This window comes from Penicillium concentricum (assembly GCF_028827145.1).
Source record: "Penicillium concentricum strain IBT 3081 chromosome Unknown utg000004l_segment0_segment0, whole genome shotgun sequence".
NCBI lineage: Eukaryota > Fungi > Ascomycota > Eurotiomycetes > Eurotiales > Aspergillaceae > Penicillium > Penicillium concentricum.
In genome coordinates this window covers 1,265,939-1,286,738 of record NW_026622757.1, presented here as the reverse complement: position 1 = coordinate 1,286,738, position 20,800 = coordinate 1,265,939, and the positions used below count along the sequence as shown (strand labels likewise).

The following is a 20,800-nucleotide window of genomic DNA, read 5'->3' as shown; positions in this document are numbered from 1 at the left end:
TTTCTCGCCCTTCTCGGTTTTATAGGTAGCTGGCATAAAAGATAGGGAAACAGCATACTTTATGCAAAAGACTTTCTATGTATAACCTTTGATATATGTATTGAGCAAACATGCTTGTGGGCACAAAGCATCCCCATGTTCTTTCACTTACGTATTCTACCTAACCACCTGGTCTTGATCCCATCACTGAAATCTTCACTCTCTCATTATCTACGTATTTGCATGACCCGATTAAAACGCTCTAGCTAAATGTCTACATATTGACCTTCCTAAACCGGCAGTCCATATATGTTCCTGGCACGTGATCTCCAAGGGCGCGAAATCGAGTTCCGCGGTCTCCAGCTCCTCTCTTCACCTTTTCCACGATTCTCATTGGATGAACGAGAATGGCGGCAGATCTGGGAGATCTCTTGGCCAAGGTGCTCCCCACCGGGGTTGAGATCACCGTTCGCCATGTCTCCTCAACACCCACTCCATGTGAAGCTCTCTTTGCAGCTCCGCCGGGCCAGGTCTCCGAACCGACATTCTGCGAAAATCATTTCCTCTCAGTGTCAATTGACTCCAATGATGACGGTGAGACAATTATCTTCGGAATGGAGGTGATGGTCTACAACACGGCCCACTTGACTACCATCTTCGTCTCCAAGGCCGACTCGACTGGTTTCCTGCATCTTCTAAAATTGCCACGCAAGGTGTCAATCTTGAGGCTGGTCTCCAACACATTTCTCTCATTTCTGGCTCGGACCCGCCAACGGCCCGGTGTACGTCTGGTCGTGTCGCTGTTCGCCCGCGCCCAGAATCAGTACCTGTTTCCGGGCAGCATTGAGAACGCCGAAAAGCACGTTCTAGACGATCGAGGCCTAATCAAATGGTGGTGTCGTGTTTTAGATCCGATTTTACGCGAGCACGAACCAGAATCTGCTCTTCAAGAAACGAAAGCGCTAGATCAAACAATTGAAGCTGCCAAGGCCTCTGCTACCGCATACTTGATCGTTCCAAGCTGTGACCGCTTTGAGACACGTAATTTCTTCCCGCCTACGGCCAAGACCGATGCGAAGGATCGCCCACGGTGGCTCAACAGCTACCCCTTGAAGCAATTGTGCCATGACCCCTCGGCTCCTCCCCGCTGCTTGGTGCCTCGTTTCCCTGATGATCCCAAGACTCGTTTCCTCATCGACCTAGACGGTGAACTTCCCGAGGAGAAGGAAGGTCAGCCTGTTGTCTCTAATGCCGGACGCTGGCGCAGCGTACGTTCCTTGGACCAATTCTGGGAGATGATGTCTTTCCGTCAAGAATGCTCTGCTGGTCGGTTAGTCGGCTTTCTGTGGTTGGTCATCAATCCTCCGGGCCTCATGAACTCGACATCAATGGAAAGCCAAACATGTGGTTCTTCTGACAACGGCCCGGTCTCCGATAGAACAGAGATTTCTGAGACTATTGCGAACGAGGAGAAAGTACAGAGTGGCTCTAGCCAGTCTGAAGAAAACGCCACCTTAACGGAGGCAACAACAAATTCCACGACTGCCAATACCTCCCCCAAACTTCCCCGGGATGATGGATCTAGCGCTGTCAACCCTTTCGATTGGCCAGAGGCCGGGCGCGGACAGGTCGTCCTCGGCGAAGCAGACTACAAAACGATGATGGATTCAGTTCTAGACCATTTCTATGACGAGAAAGAAGTGATCGCCAGTACCAAACTCTACGTTGACCAAGTTTCTTCCCTGGCGGACGAGCTTACATGGGGGAAGAAGGTTGTCGGCAGCAATACGACGATCAGCACTACTTCCCAGCCTGCCAATACCAATACCAACAATGTCCTAGATTTAGGACTGATCCGCAAGCGAAAGAAGTCATTGGGCGAGAGCAACACGCCCGTCGTGAATGGTACCCAACCACCGAGTGAATCGAGAGACACACAACCAGCTCCGTCAGAGCCGGCTGGCGTCAATGTGCTCAATGCGAGCCTGGTCCGGAAGAAGAAGAAAACATGATTAATGGGAATTTGCATTCGGTTTCAGTATCATGGCGATAGGTCTTGGAGTTTGGGGGAAATTTTTTTTCATATTCCTATTCGAGACTAGACGAATATAATTTCGGGAATTGAACTACATAAGCACTTATCTTTACATCCGGAGGTTCCGAGCAGGCAACTATTTTGCAAGCAGGCAGCGATTTTGATATTTATAGTAGTCTGGAAGAGATGTCCTCTGGTTGGTCCAATGCACGTGTCCTGTAGATTCCTCGGCGGAGACAGCTGCCAAAAATGATTTTGACCCGCATCCGATTGCTTTTTCTTCTTCTCTAGAATGTCATTCTCGTCTGCGTCTGCGTATATGTCGCCTTTCCTTCGTGTCCCATGCTAAAGCCTACCTTTTCGTTCCTTGGGTCTGACGATGACGCGCTCAACGTGTCCGTCGCGGTCGGTTGGATTGCCCTGATCTGGTATGCATTCATACTTGGAGTTTGCGGCCTGGGGTATTTTCAGATGTATGATTCCGACTACTATCCCGAATTAAAATATATCACTAATGCAATTGCTTTCTGTTCAGATGGAAATATTTCCTCAGCCAGCCGCAACGGTCACGACTAACGAACGCCTCCGACGCACCGCACGTCACCGCCATCCGGCCTGTCAAGGGCCTCGAGCCGCACCTCTATGACTGCCTCGCTGCCACCTTTCGGCAGAACTACCCAGGGAATAAGCTCAGCATTCGTCTCTGTGTATCAACACGCGACGACCCGGCCTACCCTACCCTCCGCAAACTAATCACCGACTTCCCGCATGTCGACGCGCAGATTTTCGTCGAAGACGAAGATCCACTTTTGCAGCAGGATGGCAACAATTTATACACGCTTGGACCGAATCCCAAGATCCGGAATATGAGCCGCGCATACCGCGAAGCGAAAGGCGATATCGTCTGGATCATTGACTGCAATGTCTGGGTCGGGAAGGGAGTTTGTGCCCGGATGGTGGACAGACTGTGTGGGACTGGACCCTCATCAAGCAAGAAACACAAGTTCGTGCACCATCTACCCGTGGCTGTGGATGTGACAGGAGAGAGCAACCTGCGTGAAGAGCGGCAGGCGCTCGTAGATGCCAACCCGCAAGCCACGGCCGCTGATACAGCGGCCGCAGCGATGCCATGCGTGCGTCCGGAGGATGGGCCTGCAGCCATGATCGCGACTGGAGGCGGCCGCTTGGAAGAGCTGTTCCTGTCCTCCGCGCATGCGAAAATGTACACCGCGATCAACACTGTTCTCGTTGCGCCATGCATTGTGGGAAAATCCAACATGTTCCGCCGCTCCCATCTCGACTATCTCACCAGTTCTTCGCGCTCGGGTCCCGAGGCTCGCCATCCCGGCATCGATTTCTTCTCCGACAACATCTGCGAGGACCATCTGATCGGTGATCTGCTGTGGAAGAAGCAGGTGCGGGAAGAGAAAGAGCTTGGCGAGCGTTGGGGCAAGCATGCCATGGTCTTTGGTGACATGGCTATTCAGCCTGTTGCCAATATGAGCGTGCCGGCATACATCGCTCGTCGTGTCCGATGGCTACGAGTGCGTAAATTTACCGTTCTGCTCGCTACGCTTGTCGAACCCGGCACCGAGTCATTCCTATGCACAGTCTATGGCGCCTGGGGCATCACCACTGCCTTGGCTCCGTATCTTGAACGAAAAGGCATGCAATTTGCCGCTCATCTTGGGACGTGGACCGCGTTTTTTGTTTTGTTCGCACTTGGCATAATCTCCTGGATCCTGGTCGATTGGACATTGTATATCAAGCTGCATTCCGCAAAATGCATCGAGTTGGATGAGGATACCCCAGCTTTTGCTAGGCCTCAACGCTACCGATCATCCCAAATTACTCGTCGCCCTTTCATGCAATGGTTTGCCGCATGGCTCGGCCGCGAATTACTGGCCCTGCCTATCTGGATCATGGCGGTATATGGCGGTGTGACAGTCGTCTGGCGAGACCGCCGTTTTAAGGTCGGCTTCGATGCGAAAGTTCGGGAGATTGATACCCCTACTCTGCCTGTGGGGGTTTCGTCTTCTACCGGAGCGGTAGCGGGCAAGGTCCACAGTGATTGAATTGATGTGTAGATGAGAGCATACGAAGATTATGTATACGAAAGCACTAAAGCCCTGCATTGTCTGTCAATGTAATGTTATGATGGAGAAAATCAAAATGCATTAATATAGACACTAACAAACAACATATGCAAAAGAATAGAAAGTACCCATATCTCCGATTCTATGCGTGAAATCTTAAACTTTTCTTCAATCGTTTCCCAAAAAAAGCAATGCCATCCAGAGACCTCATTGATATAGATCAAGCCGATCCCTCAGTAGCCCCCTTCTCCAAACTGGCAGCAACATCGGAATTCAGGAGCCATTCAACAACCTGTCTGCCTGCAGACATCTCACCAACACCCTCACCAGACTTCTCCTCACCCTCATTCTCACCAATAGTCATCTCAATCTCCTGAGTCTGACCATCATCGCCCTCGGCACCCTCAACATCCTCGTCACCCTCAACAGCAGCCCACGCCGTCCGCTCAGCAAGGAACACAGCGTCGTGACCAGCATCGTTCTTAACATCAAGGTCTGCACCAGCTTCGACAAGCGCCTTAACACATTCCAGGTGCGCGTTAAGCGCAGCCCAGTGCAGGGGCGTGTTGCCAGAGTTGTTGCGGTGATTAACCAGCGCGGTACGCTGGGCAGCGTCTCCGGATGACAGCTTTTGGAGCAGAGTTTTGAGGATTTCTGGGGTGGTGTTAGTAAATCAAAGAAAGAGGCGGCGGGAGAAAACAAAATATTTGACATGACATGTAAAAAAAGTTCAAGTCATCATATAAGTCGTTCAATTGACATACCTGCGTTTCCATTCGCAGCGGGGAAGTGCAGAATGCAAGATCCCGAGCCGCCCTCGCTCTCATCTGCCATGTCGATAGCAGATGCCACGATCTGGGACTCGTTGCAGCTGTGTTGGCTGGCCAAGTTGGCGATGTCCTCGTTCAGGGCCTCGAGGTCACCTGCTCGGGCGTCATAGATAAGATCATCGATTGCCTCGACGGAGAGTGCGATTGGCACTGAAGGCTTTGCCTGTGATGTCGTGGAAGCAGACATGATGTGTGATAGATAATGAACCAAGTTTTTGGTATTATTTTTTTCTTTCTTTCTAGTGGGGTTGATTTTGATATCCCACTTTGTTTGATGTAGCTAGAGTGGGGTGTCAGTAATAAGGCGGTTGTTCACAATTTGAAGAAGACAAGACAAGTGACAAGAAAACAAAGGGTGTGATGTCTATAAGGTCATAATGACTTTGGGGAGATTGGGAATTTTGCATAGTACGACAACATACGCCCCCATGATATATCCATGTTGCAATTCAAAGTCGTCGATAAGCGTTTCAATGTCAAGGACAACAGCCACAAGATGGGGAACGGTGTTCAAGGTGTCTTTCCAAAAATTTGGAGTCAACGAACAGAAATTAAATTCAATCTTACCTTTGCTTTCAGTTCTTTGCTTTCTAGCGTGGAGTATCCCGGCAACAAATGAAGCGATCGCCGCAAAAAATAATTTGATATCGCGGGTCATGTGACTGATAGTGGGCTATCAGTCAACGGTACAACAATAGACGTCGAATGAACATGGATACCAATCACTACGCGCACATGCTGCGGATTTGAATTACTGGAAAGAGTCTCATTTTGAGACGAGCATTATGTTGATACATGGTACATTGTACAAAAATGACTTTACACAATCGTGGAGAGGCAGACGGACTTCCGGCCTGCCTCTATCCACATGCAAGGCAGAACGCCAAGAGAAGAACAAATCAAACAAGCTCAAACGCCGAGTCCCACATCCGGTGGGATGGTATCAAAAGACTCCGAAATGGCAATGCGACCGGTGGCAACGAGAGAATACATCAAACAACCCTCCCTCCCTCCCACAACTCAAACAAACAGTTAGCCACAGGCGCTTAATCCCTCAGCCAAGCGCGCCTCTTTTCCTCCTTCTTCTCACGACGCTTCTCCTTGAACTGCTTCAGCTCTTGCTTTGTCAACTTCTTAGCACTGCGCTCCGCGCGCAAGCTCCGGCCATCATGGCTGTTAGCCGCGGCATCAACGTCGAAGAAAGCATTCATCTGTCGTCGAGACTTGTTCTCGTCATTGTGGTTTTCCGGATTGATTGCTTCAGCTTGCCATCGTCCAGTGAAGCGGTTGAATGTGCCGGTAGCTGCATATGCTGCGGATGGGTCGAGACCGACTGCGCTCGTGGGCTGTTCTGGCTCTTCGTGGTATTGCGCATACGGTGCCGTGGGGTCATAATTGCCGTGGATCGCGGGATTGTAGCCACCAAGTACTGGTTCCTTTTTCGGGGCTGCGCTTTGGTGACTATCTTCTGTACCGGGTGCTGCTGGGATTGCTGCGACTGCTGGGACCTGGGGAACGCGGGGATTTTCCCACTGCGAAACTCCGGTGAAGCGGTTGTAAAAGTAATATGCTTGTGCGGTGGCGTCCCATGCAGGTTCCCATCCATCGTCCTCGGGCTGTGCGGGCGGAGCCTCGGTGGGAAGTGGTGGTGGGACTTCATCGGGAAGTGGTGGCTCAGAGGTCAGTTCACCTTGTTCGAGTTCATCGGATTGCGACTTTGACGCGTCGGTCTCCGGTTCGTCAGCTGGTTGGCGTCCTTCATTCTTTGGCGCCTGGATTTCCTGGCTGTCGATGTCATGCTTGGCTTCCGTCGCAAGGTTCGACAAGGCAGGGCTGGGTGAGCCACTGGCGCGCTCTTTTGGAGCAGATACCGATGCTTCTGGTGAGGCAGACATGCTGGGCAATGAGAGCAATGATTCTTGCAGAAAGGTAACCAATTGACAGAAGAGAAAGAGAAGGATGCGCAATCTACCCAGTCGAAATACATGGTCCGTGCGGGGCATTTGGCGTCACCGCCTACTAAAATGGGACAGTTTGTACGCTAACCCTAACTAGGATTAGCGTGCGAGCATACATCAACACCTGCAAGTGTTACTACATGCTCCAGGGCCTCAAAATCTATTGAGCATATCTCACTTCTAACTCAGATGAAATTTAACTTACTGAGATGACTCTCTCCTACAGTTCAGATATGCTGCAAGGGAATCGCACTATGACTTTGACTTCTAGTCATGGCATGGTACCATGCTAGTAATTGCCATCTCAGCATTCTCATTTGCGCAGCCTCCGGGACGTACTCAACATGATATTAACTAAAAGTCTCCCTTTAATGAAGAGTTCATCTTGTTCGCCATCATCATTCCGTTATGGGTTCGCACGCAATCCAAACAAGTTGGGCGCAATGATTGATTTCTCGATTTGTGATTTGGTCTGATTAGTTACTGGGTTGTTTCTGAGATACAGTGCAAGCTGTAAAAATGGATTATGATTATGCACTCAGACACTTATATCCGGAGCGTGTTCTCAAGAGCATGAATATACCTTGCCTTCTGTGGTGCGTGATTTCCTCTCCCTCCGTATGAGGTCCCTAGGGAGATAACATGTGGAAAGTCGGTCACATATTATTCAATGAGTACAACTAACAAAAGAGAAGAAGACGATGATTACTCATTAGGCAATTGTTTGGAATGCGCGAGCAGGAATGTCGTTGAGTATTCATAGTTCTAGATCTCTTCCACTTGTTTTGACGCCTCGTGGATTGCGGATATAAGATAAACAACAGATGCAGGTTCTATGTAATTCTGCTAGCTTCACTATTCTGAGGCTAGTAGAAACTTTGAAGAAAAGTTAAGATGTTCAGCCGAAACCCCAACGTTCGATTTACAAATCTACTTTAATATGGATATACTTAGTATAGATATATATTTATACGGCCTTTTGTGTGGAAAATAGAGCGTATATATCACTATTGGATCATAACAAAAACCAAGGTATATGTTTAGGGCCTATGTAGGAGGCCATATCTCCCCTATATTATCTGACCTCTTTCATAATGGCATCGAGCTCATATCATATTATAGAAGTCTCTCGGGCAACGAACTGTTTTATAAACTGGGATATAGCTCGAGATTACCATTTAGGATGCTACGAATTGTTCCAAGGTGAATAATTATTTCCAGACTGCTACTCCTTACTTGAATTTCCACCCCTTTTGATATTTGGCGATTTTGAGCGAGGTCTATAGCTCGGGTATAGCAACAGACTGCTCTGATTGGCCTGTCATAGTTGTTGACGCTGGAATGTCCCCCCTTGATCAATTCTTGGAACTACGGCGATGTAAGCTCCCTGATTCAAGTACAAACGGCTGTTTTACGATGAGCTTGAGCTTTCACCATTGGACTTATCTCGAATACCTGCATAATAGTGGCTGACATTCCCATATTGTTTGTTGATGGTAAAGCTTAACTAGGGGTTCCCAGGATAATTCTTCCGAACATCTTGAGTTTAAAAAGGACCAGATCCTGGCTGTCTTTGATGCTATCCAACATCCACTCGACAAAATTCGCCAACAACGTCCCTTATTTTCGTTCTTTTTTAGACCCACGCTCAACTAAAGCGTCATTCGCTCATTTTGTTATCTTGATTATTTACTGGCTTTAATACAGTGTTCCCCCATTATGAAGGGAATTACTCTTCTTTCGCTTTTTGGTGCTGCTCTAGCTCATCCAGCGGGCCTTGTGAGTACTTGCGTTTCTATATTTCTATAACCCCAAAAGCATAGATCTGACGAAATATCTTAGTGGTGGGGTACCGATCTTTGCTTCACTAGTCCCGAAAATACCGACAATCAGTGCTCGGATGCTCAGGAGGACGGCTTTGACTTGTCCGAGCTGCTGGATGGTGATGATTGGGTCTTTGGAAACAATTGGGACTTTGGAGGCTTCCACTTCGTTGGACTCGAGCCCAAGGATGACTGCCATGGATACGAGGTAGGTCATGATCACACATTCAAAGGCTCTGGATTCTAACTTTTTGAAGGGCTCTTGTCTTGGTGGAACGTTGTCTAGTGATGATGACTGGACAATCAAGATTTCCGCCAACGACGCTCCATTCTCAATCCGAAACTTCCATCTCTCAACTTCCGAGAGCACTGATGTCTTCATCCTCTACGAGATGCCTGATGGTTCTTCCTGTCATCAGGTCGCTTCGAGCTCGTCCAACGGAGTTGATGTCGGCAACGACCAGTGTGGTGGTGCTATCTCAGTCGAATTCACGCTTCCGGAAGAGAGTCAGGTCGACGATTGCGACCTAGAGATTCATTCAATTGACTTTGACTGCTCTACTGGAATCAAGCCGCCCCAGCCTCCTGTGCATTGGACCTCGCCCGTTACGCCTGAGGTTTCCACCGTTAGCCACTATGACCCCCCTCATACTCACCCTGAGCCTACCCCAACTGCTTCCCTGTCTTCCGTGCACTGGACTCGGCCTGTTACGCCCAAGGTTTCTACGATTAGCCACTATGACCCCCCTCACACTCACCGTGAGCCTACCCCGACTGCTTCCCTGCCTCCTGCGCATTGGACCTCGTCTGCCACGCCGAAGGTTTCTACCATCAGCGACCCCACCTGGCAGATGACGACCTCAACAGTCTGGACTACCCAGGAGTTCACAATCACCAAATGCGCACCAACCGTCACCAACTGCCCTGGCCATTCGACTGTATTGGTTACCTCTACATACCCCTTGTCAACCACGGTCTGCCCATCTAAGCCCGTGGATCCGGAGACATCTTCGGCTGTGTACACGCACCCCCCGGTCACTGATCCCATCCACACCACGACCGCTACCGGGCCCAGCCCACCCGTTGTTACCGCCCCCTGCCCCAACGTAGTTCCCAAGTGCCTCAACACATGGCTCTCCATTCCCAAGTGCGACTCCAACAGCGACGCCGCATGCTTCTGCCCATCCACCGAGTTCACAGATAAAGTCAGCTCGTGCATCCAGGCCTGGAGCAGCTCCAAGAGCGAGGAAGATTCTGCCCTTGCTTACTTCGCTGGCATTTGCGCGCCCTTCGTTCCGAAGAACCCTGCTATTGTCGACATCGCTTCAACCTGCACGACTACTTTCACTTCTTCAGTTTACGCCCCTATCACCACTGCTGATCCTAAAATCACACATACGTTTGTTGAGACTGTTGATGTAGCTACATCTGTTCCCCAGCCTCCTTGTACCACCATCAGCTGGGCCTCGCATACCGCCACTGTTCCCCTTGTTGAGTTCAGCACGGTCACTTGCTCTTCCACAACCTCTGTGAATCTGGTAGTTGTCACTCCTGTCAGCACTCCTTCTCACACCGGTTATGTGCACAAGTCGTCCTCGACGTTGACGACTAGCTGCAAAACTCCCGCCACCCCTCTTTATACAGCAACTGTGTCTAAGCCCACGACTGCTTTCACGCCAACCAAGCCCGCACCATCCGAGCCAGCTGAAACTGTTATTTACGGAAATTTTGGATCGAAACTATCTTTGTCTAGTTTCTGGGCTTTTGGTCTTGTCCTTTTGGCTCTCTTTTAATAATCTTCTTGTTCAATTTCTGAGAAAACGGACTTCACTTCTTTATGATCGATCATTATTTTTTATTTTTTTTTGCATGTATTGAATGCAAGGCAATGCGAATCGGGACTCGATCTGATTAAATTTACTTTCTGGGAATAATAATATACAAATCGTTTATTCTTGATTGTTGATTTGGCGTATCATTCAAAGTAATACGACAGCTTGTTTTTTTCTCTTTGGCTTTATGAGAGAGGAAGGCGGCAAGCAGTTTTCTTCGTAATGCTTCTCGGTTGCAGCTTTCTTTTCGAGTAGCTCTTTCGCTTTGTCATCTTCCCAGAACGCGTCAACTTCAGCTTGGAGTTGCTAGAGGAGCTTCAATAGAAGCGACTTGATGGCTGACTCGCAAGCATTGACTGCCAGCTGGAAACTGATCATGCAACTCTGGAACTTCGATTCGAATCACGCTTACATCGTACCACGAGTTGATCTAAATCCGAATGTTAGTAAGGCTGTCCTTCTAGTGGTATTATTGGATAAAGAACATACTCGTAAGCAGCGGCCAAATGTCTAGGCTTTCTAGCTCTAACTCCGTCCTGGCGCTGAAGGAATGACAAAGTCGCAGGTTTTATGTAGGTTGAGCCTTACTGAGCCGATGTTATAGGTGATTATCAAGACTTTCAGGTTGCTGTTTAGGTCATTGAAACCTTCAACGACCTTCTTCCACTCTTGGTCGTTTAACTTGGCATGCATGGCTCGAGTGTCAATCGAGGCAACGTTCAAACTCACCTCAATGTACCATGCATCGAGAAGATAGTATTCAACGACGAGAGCCTCTCGCAGCTACTGGCTGCGGGAGAGGGAGAATTAAGAAGTCCTGATTGATCACTCTATGAAAAATCAGGGTATTTATACCCTAGGGTCTGTTAGTGAATAGCAAAAATTACGGTAATGGTTATAGGAATCTGGAGGTAGGGCTTTTCCAATCAGGTGACTAGGAAGGGGTGTAACGCTCAGGGTAGCATACACTCATTTCAATCTAGCCTGAAATTTTAGGAAGTGAGAGAAAGTGAGATAAAAGTCAGAGATCCTAGGTTTTATTATAAAAATTGGGACTAGAAGCTCTAATATCGTATAGTAGGTAGGTAACCACCTTAAAATGTAATAATGGATAAATTTATATATACAAAGCTTCATTTTATAGGCTCATCGGGCCCATGTGTTCCGTGCTGGAATATGTTGATGAACTATAATTCGTATAGAGAGGTGTAAAAAGCGGTCTATATTCTGTCCAAATATAGTCATTGGGGTATCAAATGAGCGTATACGACCCTGAGCGCTATGCCACTTCGTAGTTAGGAGTTCTTTGACTGGTGAGCACTATGGACTGGGCAGAGCAGAGGCAGTTACTACGGCATAGGGGTGGTATACTAAGTATGAAAAATCTGTAAATAACATTAAGTCATTAAACAATTCCATATTTAGCAATACTATTTTCCTGTAAGACATCGTTTATTAAATCAAACGCATGGGTTGCCCAGGTGTAGGTAGAAGAAGTGTAGTAATCTACCACCCTGACTGTTCCAAAATATATATCTTGAACCTCTACGTATTACTTTGCTAAGACATACCATCTCATGCAATTTGGGCAGCGGGAGAAAATTAGGCATTTTTTGCCCTTGACTATCACCTGAGCGCTTCGCTATATTTTCTAGCATCATACAAAAAGCACCGGCCATCGTACCGGCTCTTTGGATGGTGCAAAGTTCGCAATGACTATGTGGACTGCTATCGACTTCGGAGAAGCAGGCTTTTAGATTTTTGATTGGTTAGAGGTGTTTGTTTCGCTAGAACTCGGAGAAAGAAGATTGTTTTGATTTCTGTTTCTCAATTTGACACCTGCTTTGCGCATTAGAACCGCCCATCTGCTATCTCGGAGGGCTTCTTTCGCATATATTACTTTAATTCGCCCTCACCTTTTCGAAACTGTAGAAGATACTACGCAATCCCGCTTCACTGCTTCTTTCTAACTGTTCAACCCTTCATATCTTATAATCCAATATCCCTTGCAGCAAATCTCATCCTCGCCCTGAGCAAGTCACAAGCTAGGCCCTGTCCTTATTCCTAGTTCACGACCTTTTATCACCTCAATTTCCAACAGTCATCATCTACCTTCTACCTCCATGTAAATACTATAAACGTTCAATTTTGACTTTATTAAAACTACCATGCCAACTATGTGCACCAGAATTGAGACTCACTTGAATAGACTACCATTTCCCAAATCCAACACTATTCCATACACTATTCCTCCTCTTCTCATCTTGCACTCCATCCTCCACCCACTTCTCACTCCGTTTCTCTACCAAACTCTCCTCCTCCGTAAGCCCAGCAGAATCCAACCACCTCGGCGACGCCACACCGCGCGACGAAGTCTTAATCGAAATCGACGAGCGCGGGATATTCAACCCACAATGTCTCTTCAGCAAAGCGCTCATAGACCTCCTATCCTTCTTCTCAGGCACATATTTCTCAGTAGGTGAAAAGCCCTTCTCGGCCGTTGTCGCAGACGAACAACCCAATTCTCCTCCCTTGACCTCATACCCCGTCTCCAAGGGCCCCTGCACCACCCTCCTCGGCGCCTCGACAGGCGACCGACAATCCAATTTCAAAATAGGATACGGGGTTTTGGACGGTGGCCTGGCAGCGCGATCTGGCGAATGGGAGGTGGTATTCTCATCGAACAAGGTCCGCATATTCCCATTATCTGGCCTCATCTGCATACGGTTTTCCGATGACTCGTTGGGCAGGACAGGCTCGTGAAACGAGTGGTGGACCATTGTTGAGGTTGAGTCCAGGCTAACGCGTGTCAGCGAGGCTGTCTTGGAGGTTGTTTTGATTAGATCGTTTGAATCTTCGTCGTGGAGTTTGGTGCTTGTTGTTGAGAGTCTTTTGGAGAGGCGGCGAATGCGCATGCGGCGTACTAGGGTAGATATGAAACCCATTTTGGACTTTGGAGAGTTGGTTTTGTGGGAGAGTTTGCGTGTGTGGTGGTAGGTGTAGGTATGGGATTGGATGTGAACTTGGATAGTTTTGATGTTGATGAAGATTGGGATAGCTAGTAGAGTTGGTATGAATCGAATATCTGATTGCGGGAGAGGAGGGAAGAGATAGAAACTTAATTCGGCCGTGTTCGATTCTGGGCTGGAGATACGTTGGACGAGGTATGTCGCTATCTTGATCTTCACGGGGTAATGCTCGGTTGTATGTCCTGCTGTGCGACGCAATGGGATTTAATATATTTGGCCGAGCAGTTGGATTGTGTATGTTAATCTCAAACACAGCTACGTTTACCTCTAGATCCTCTATTCCTCGTCATCTAGATACTAAAATTTACAGTGAACGCGTACCAAGCATCACAGTATAAGTTCGTGGTAAGGGTTGCTCGGAGACCAATTATGGTGAATGATATCATGCACAAAGGCCACGACGCAGGAAGCACAATCGAGAAATCGAAGATATAACTGAAACAGGGCCAATGGCCTGGACCGGAAAGGGTAGCTTGTTCAAGAATTCCCCAGAGGATCGACTGCATGCAAGGACGTCTCCACTCTCTTTTTGACCTCGCACGAGAGGACACGGGGTTCGAGAAATTTTTATTATTTCTTTATCGGTTCCAATAGCAGATCTTGGAAAAGTGACTCCGCCATGGTGTTGGAAGCATTATTGTTGGAGGTTGGAGTTGGAATTGGAGGAATGCCCGCGTATCCGAGGATCTGCGTGCTTGCAGATCCTTGATATAATGTCACGGACCCTCGCTCAGGAATGCTTGTTATTGATTGACCAACCCTCTTTTGGGAGTGAGTACGTATGTTGTACCTCTTATTTTAGTAGAGATGACGTGGATCTTGATTAACTTGAACTGAAGGAAAAAGCTTGGAAGTGAGATTCAAAATGCAAATGTACAAAGGTCATCAAAAATAGACCAAAATCTCAACTAGTTGATTGTATTTAATCTTCCAAATAATATGGCGCTAAACATAAGCCCAAAACCACATTTGTAACATAAAATCCTTCAAAGCTTGCTGGAGGGGGCATCGGTAAACAAAGACCTGGTCCGGCTCATTGCTTCCAAGGCCTCCTTCTCAATCCTGGTGAGCAAGACCTCGCAAGTCGGGATATCGTGAATCAAGCCGATAACCTGGCCGGCAGTCCACACCTGTATGACGAACAATCAGCAAACACACACGAGACATGCATAATTTTGGAAGTAACTTACGCCGAAATCAACGTCACCATTAATGAAGACCTCACGACCCCGCTTGCCACTAACATAAGGCCCAACCTCACTGAATTCGCCAGTCTTGCTTTCTTGCTCAACCTTCAATGCCTCTTTGGCCACCTTATTAGCAAACAGGCGGGAAGTATTCTTCCACCGACGCAGCACAAGCGCGGTATCAGTCTCCTCTGCCGCGACGATAGCCTCTTTGACCTTCTGGTGGATCGGAGCTTCAACGGTGCTCATGAAACGAGTACCCATGTTGATACCCTCAGCACCGAGCGCCAGGGCAGCAGCAAGGCCCTGACCATCGGCGAATCCACCCGAGGCGATGAACGGAACGCCGAGTTCCTGGCGGGCACGGCTCAAAAGGATGAAGTTGGTGATATCGTGCTCACCGACGTGGCCGGCACACTCGAAGCCGTCGATAGAAAGGAAGTCCACGCCGAGCTTGACGGCGGACTTGGCGTGACGGATTGTCGTGCACTTGTGCAGGATGATGGTACCGGCCTTCTTCAGCTGGGTAATGACGGGGCCTGGGTTGTTACCAGCGGTCTCGACGATCTTGATTCCTTCATCTATGATGACCTGGGCGTAGGCAGCGTAGTCAGGGGGAACTATGGCGGGGAGGAGGGTCAGGTTCACTCCGAAGGGGTATTTGGTCATGGTGCGACATCTGCGGATTTCTTTGCGGAGGTCTTCGGGGGTTGGTTGGGTGAGGGCAGTGAGCTGGGTTGTAGTGTTAGATACTGTATGTAATTCGGACTTTCATTCAAATGTATAAGACGTACAAGTCCAAGTCCGCCTGCGTTGCTAACAGCTGAGGCCAGCTCAGCATATCCAACCCATTGCATACCACCCTGCACAATGGGCACTATTTCTTTGATCAGCAGCTGGAAATATTTGCGGAATAGCGACTTTGTAGCGCACCTCGAATACCGAGCTTTCGCGTCAAGGCTGTGTTGAAAGGCATCTTGTTAAATCGGGGTATCTAATCTGATGATTGCGGAGTTAGTAAGTTCCAAAGAAACAACATGCAACCTGAACAGGGACCAGATATACTAACATGATCTGATTGCTTCTTTGATCGCTTCTCGAAGTATAGGGTCAAGGAGATAATTAAGTCTTTGAGTGAATATGAAAGACCAGATAATCGACCGAGATGTCACAGCCGCGGACCTCCCCTGTGGGGAAGCTCCGAGGAGCCGAGGTTGCAGCTGCGGGCACAATTTTGGATTACTGAGCAGAGGGATACAGAGGGGCCGACCTTATGCTACTAAGAGCTCTAGAGCTGTTTATTAGGCTTGTGAATAATGAAGATATGGACCTGTAGACCAAATATCAAGCATAGTTCTAAGGGTGAGAATATATCGGAGGTTGGACCTGGACGGCCCCTGACATGTGATAGGAAACAATAACTTTATATGGCTCAGGTGCCTATTGCCAAGATTAGATGTTTACAGCTGACAGCATTTTCTAGGATGAGGCAAGTAAAAGTAGTAAAGGCCATTGGTTTGAATTTTTCATTATGTATTGTAGCTGCATAACTCGAGTGAACATCACAACTGTGCGAAACAAAAATGCCCCAGCTGGATGCTTCTCTATGGCCAATGCAGACTTTTCACCAGTTGCAGTGACCTTGTCAACCACTGCACTGTATCCAGCGAACCTGGCAAATCTACAAACATCTAAAGATGTGATACATGTGGTATGTATCCCTGAATATGAAACCCCCCCCCCTCATTGGTAGAGTGGAACGGGCGATTAACGACGGGACTCTCCTTCTGAGAGCCTCGAGATCCCTCGGCGTCCACGACAGAAAGCCGCAGTCAGTGAGGGAAAGCTAAACACGACGACATCATCCCAGCCTAAACCAGTAGACGACGTGAGCGGAGACTCTTGAGGAAGAGAAAGAAAGGAGAGCTGCGGACGGAAGAAAGTGGGAAAACAGGCGAGTTATCACGTGATTGTAGTAGCGCGCCGGGAAGAACAATACTCCGGCTGGTAATAGATCCGACCTGATTGGCGGACGCCGACTACCGGGTGCTAGTCCCGTGACTTAGAACTCCCGTACCCGAGGTCGTCCGTGGATTCCGATCGCTCGCGAGCCACTTGGGATTTCTGATCTTGATCAAACAGAACAATCTCAACTCCGCAATCACAATGTTCTCTCAGAAGGTTGCCCAACAGTCGCTGCGACGGCGTATGTTTGCCCCAATCCCTACGTTATCCGAATTTGCGATCTAACTTATCCCCGGACAGTTGCCGTCCAGCAGCCGTTCGCTATGCGGTCCATGATGGGCGCTTCCCCTGTCGCCGTTGCCCTCGGCAAGAACATGCAGACGAGGTCAGTCACCCAGCGTTCAAACGACCAGTTTCAATTGCTCCGCCCACCCTCGAATCAAGCGCCCCTCGCGAAATCCTACGTCATCCACAATCGCCGGAAGTCCATACTAACCAGAGAATGTCTATAGACAAGTCACTTCGTCCCCAAACACCGAGGACCCCAGCCAGATCCTCATTAAGCAGCGTCTTGCCCGCCCTATCGCCCCTCACCTTACCATCTACAAGCCCCAGATCGGCTGGATCGGCAGTTCTCTGCACCGTATTACCGGTGTCGCGCTCTCCGGTACCCTGTACCTTTGGGCTACTGCCTACCTCGCCTCCCCCGCTCTCGGCTGGCACCTCGAATCGGCCTCCATGGTCGCTGCCATGGGTGCTCTCCCTCTCGCTGCCAAGGTCCTTCTCAAGACCACCCTTGCCCTGCCTTTCACCTACCACTGCATGAACGGTCTCCGTCACTTGATGTGGGATCTCGGCCGTGGCCTCACAAACCCTGTCATTATTAAGACCGGCTGGGCTGTGGTTGGCCTCAGCGTTGCTAGTGCTGTTGGTCTTGCTCTTATTTAAATGTTTCCGTACCTCATACCTCCGAATTTCCTTATGTGTTATTAAAGTGACTTTTCCTCAAATATACACGAATCTGGTCAATTGGCGCAAGCTCAAAAGGCGCTGATTCTTTTTCTTCTGTTCAACTTTGTTTTATCTCCATCGGAAATGTGTTCGGATTGGCCTAGATTACTTGCACAGGTTGAATCTACAAGTGTGTTGATTTTGATTTTGAAACCGGGTGCTCACCCTAGCTTCGTCTAGACTTTCGTGGTCTACCTCTGGATGTTTATTGATATCTACAAGAGTAGACGGCCGCGTATGCGGTCATGCGGTGTCTTTCTAGTGGGTTTTTAGTGCTCGGATATTCTGTGTGCAACATAGATGGGTAGACGGCAGAAAACCGCAAGAAAAAGCAAAGCGTACTTTGTGCAAGAGACTTTTCTATGTATAACCTTTGATATATGTGCAAATGCAGCCGGTCTCACGTGGTATAGTTTCATTAAGCTATCTTGCTCGACGATAGATATGCGAAGGAGAAAAGCACCTAAAGTGTATAAACCCGTCACTCGAAATCCATATTCACTCTCACAGTTCACTCTCATGCATTGTGCCTTCATTTTGTCTCCTTAGGGTTCAACATTCCTCTCATGACTTTGCCATTTTTCCACCCGCAATTGATATTGCATCGACAACGATACACATCGTATTATGATATCCTAGTCGCCCATCAATGCATCTTCCCATCGTAAAGGCCGTAGTCGAAATGCCTTGGAGTATGATCTACAAAGTCAGCACTTGCTCATATCACTCCGTGACTTGGCCAATATATATCTAGTGGATCTAACTCACCTATTATCCCATGTCGCCTTAACGCCAAACAAAGAAAAGCAATCAACTGCCATTTAAGCAGGACTAGGAGGGGGTTGGGTGGGAAAGGTCGTGGCGAGGGAGGGTCTTGCACCGAGTGGTCACAAGCCGGTATGGTTCCCGTGAAGGTGTAGCATGTCAGGGCTGGCGATGAAGAGGTAGCCAGGAAGCCATGGGCAAAAGTAGTGTTGCACTCCATTTGAATATTCGAATGGCACGAAACGAAGGTGTTTATAGTAGAATAGAGCACACAAATCGACCTGATAGAGAAAGGAAGTATAGATATTGAACGAAAGACGGGCAAAGGACACAAGACAAGATCTGTGGTGTTTGTGAAAATGAAGACTAGAAATCCAGACAGGTCATGATCTTCTATTTAAGTAATTCGATAATCAACTTTAGCTGGGGGCACGCCATCCACACAAGTCGTACACCGCTATCCTGTCGAACATCCCAATCAAGGATCAAGAAAAGAAGCCGTTTGGGGATAGCCATGTTCCCGTTGCTATCCGCGGACCTTGGGGGTGGCTTCTATCCGTGAAGATCAATATCTCGGTAGAGTCTGCAAGGGCCCGTCTAAAGACTTGATGTATAAACCGTTAGACAGTACCCGCAGACGATCACACCCGCTGCCGTGAGTACTATATTTTTTTTATCTGTTTCTTTGCTTTTCCCCGGAAGCAAGCATCAACCGGGAATTAGAAGTAGATCCACTTGAAGAGACCTATTATCTTTCCTTAAAAGCAAATAGTATAATGTCCGCAATGGACGGGTATAGATCCTTTCCCCCCGGACCGCTGCCCCCGAAGAAGGCCGCAGATGGAGTTTCACCAGCGGTCTGAGCCTTCGGTTTCTTGCAGCCTCTTGAGGAATTCTGTTTCACTGGGTTTGTTCTAGATGGTTTGCTGTTGGCTAGCTTCCGATGTTATTTACTAAATAGTGTTTGGGTTGAACAGCCGTCTGCTGTTTTTAAAAGTATATTAATTCGAGGCCGTCAAACATCAACTAGTTTGTATTCTTGTTCAACATTACGATCTTTCGAAGATGATCAAAGAGCCCCTGTCATTCACATATCCCAGACCTTTTATCTAGGGCTCCCACAATGCCCATTGTCGGTTGCCAACTTGCTTAGTCGTGAGAAGAATGTATATGCAGGCCGTAGAAGCTTCCAACGACCATAAGATAACATATGAACAAAGGAAGCCTACCTATGTATGGAGCACAGGCAAATAAGACCGAATACCAATAACGTGGATCACGTTTCCCCCCCCCTCATTACAAGACAGTCTCTTGCCTAATCCAGGGGGCAATATCAGGGTACGCTGATACAGCAGGGCCGTTATTCTGCAGTCAAGAGAGGCATGGGTCGTTCGAGCCAACCACTTGTGACTCAGCCGAGCTTTCCAGCTGCGTATATCCGCAACCAAGCAGGCTCAAAATCACTGCCCCGTGCTCCCGATAGCTTGAGCTATGGCCTCTGCATGCCCGGCAGGTTTCGCGGAACGACTGTGTTCAGAGAAGACTACCGAAGCTTCTCTTGAATGGGTCTTGATCCCCTAGAGCCCTTCTGGGTGGTTGTTATTCTCTTCTTTTCCATTTTCTACCGTTTCTTTGCAGCGGCTAGAGACCTGTGTCCCTGATGGTTGGGCCGCGCTCGGGTCTGTTGTGCCGCTGCTCGCATGGCCCATTAGCCAGTCATATAACCAGATGATGTTACGTAGCAGGACAATTGGACCTATAGCCTATAATTTAAGAGTGCACAAGTTTCCTGTTCGTTCATGTAATGGCGATGTTATCCAGAGAAGGATGTTGCTCGACAAAGTGGTGAGGAGATCTGCGAGACCACTTACACCCATTCGATCCCCAATTTTCAATGATGGGAGCATGCAGAAAGCACGAGTCAAAGCTGCTAGCAATCCGAAGCTGGGGAGAATGCGTATCGTGTATCGTAGCGGACCCTACCCAAGTTGAATGGAAGCCTATATGTGCTGGATCTGGGCCCACAAACAGCGGTATGGTGTATACTGAAGCATCTCTCATACAGATCATAACCTGACCGCCAAATTAGAATCCACATCACAGGGAATCTTGATTAATGTAAGTCATATGCTGTTTTGATTGTACATGCATCGAGGCATGGCAGTCGGAAGTTTGGTTATGTTTCGCCTCCAATCACCATAGCGCTGATGGCCTGTGGTAGGCTCCCACGGCCGGAATATGCATAAGTGGCTTCGGATCCGATGCACTACAAGTCAAGCATTCGAGCAAA

The 20,800-nt window shown here is 48.4% G+C and overlaps 8 protein-coding genes across 8 annotated transcripts; 4 read left to right on the top strand and 4 right to left on the bottom strand.

The window, feature by feature from the left end:
- Positions 1-386: 386 nt before the first annotated feature.
- N7517_009439 (H3 histone acetyltransferase RTT109) lies at positions 387-1,991 on the top strand (the record flags this gene model as incomplete). Its single annotated transcript, XM_056727162.1, has 1 exon — positions 387-1,991. One exon carries the CDS (start codon positions 387-389, stop codon positions 1,989-1,991), a length of 1,605 nt encoding a protein of 534 aa, XP_056575734.1.
- Positions 1,992-2,356: 365 nt separating this feature from the next.
- On the top strand, positions 2,357-4,089 carry N7517_009438 (putative ceramide glucosyltransferase; the record flags this gene model as incomplete). Its single annotated transcript, XM_056727161.1, has 2 exons — positions 2,357-2,487; positions 2,550-4,089. The coding sequence occupies 2 exons, from the start codon at positions 2,357-2,359 to the stop codon at positions 4,087-4,089; spliced, it is 1,671 nt and encodes a 556-aa protein (XP_056575733.1).
- Positions 4,090-4,330: 241 nt separating this feature from the next.
- On the bottom strand, positions 4,331-5,127 carry N7517_009437 (ankyrin repeat domain-containing protein; the record flags this gene model as incomplete). The annotated part of the gene is made up of 2 exons (XM_056727160.1): positions 4,331-4,764; positions 4,875-5,127. The coding sequence occupies 2 exons, from the start codon at positions 5,125-5,127 to the stop codon at positions 4,331-4,333; spliced, it is 687 nt and encodes a 228-aa protein (XP_056575732.1).
- Positions 5,128-5,986: 859 nt separating this feature from the next.
- N7517_009436 (WW/Rsp5/WWP) lies at positions 5,987-6,835 on the bottom strand (the record flags this gene model as incomplete). The annotated part of the gene is made up of 1 exon (XM_056727159.1): positions 5,987-6,835. One exon carries the CDS (start codon positions 6,833-6,835, stop codon positions 5,987-5,989), a length of 849 nt encoding a protein of 282 aa, XP_056575731.1.
- A 1,782-nt stretch (positions 6,836-8,617) lies between these two features.
- Positions 8,618-10,514, top strand: N7517_009435 (CFEM domain-containing protein; the record flags this gene model as incomplete). The annotated part of the gene is made up of 3 exons (XM_056727158.1): positions 8,618-8,677; positions 8,741-8,929; positions 8,979-10,514. The coding sequence occupies 3 exons, from the start codon at positions 8,618-8,620 to the stop codon at positions 10,512-10,514; spliced, it is 1,785 nt and encodes a 594-aa protein (XP_056575730.1).
- Positions 10,515-12,763: 2,249 nt separating this feature from the next.
- Positions 12,764-13,498, bottom strand: N7517_009434 (uncharacterized protein; the record flags this gene model as incomplete). The annotated part of the gene is made up of 1 exon (XM_056727157.1): positions 12,764-13,498. The coding sequence occupies one exon, from the start codon at positions 13,496-13,498 to the stop codon at positions 12,764-12,766; it is 735 nt and encodes a 244-aa protein (XP_056575729.1).
- A 1,070-nt stretch (positions 13,499-14,568) lies between these two features.
- N7517_009433 (NAD(P)H-dependent flavin oxidoreductase) lies at positions 14,569-15,745 on the bottom strand (the record flags this gene model as incomplete). Its single annotated transcript, XM_056727156.1, has 4 exons — positions 14,569-14,712; positions 14,773-15,501; positions 15,564-15,646; positions 15,703-15,745. The coding sequence occupies 4 exons, from the start codon at positions 15,743-15,745 to the stop codon at positions 14,569-14,571; spliced, it is 999 nt and encodes a 332-aa protein (XP_056575728.1).
- A 1,190-nt stretch (positions 15,746-16,935) lies between these two features.
- On the top strand, positions 16,936-17,682 carry N7517_009432 (uncharacterized protein; the record flags this gene model as incomplete). Its single annotated transcript, XM_056727155.1, has 3 exons — positions 16,936-16,975; positions 17,035-17,119; positions 17,247-17,682. The coding sequence occupies 3 exons, from the start codon at positions 16,936-16,938 to the stop codon at positions 17,680-17,682; spliced, it is 561 nt and encodes a 186-aa protein (XP_056575727.1).
- Between the last annotated feature and the right edge of the window lie 3,118 nt (positions 17,683-20,800).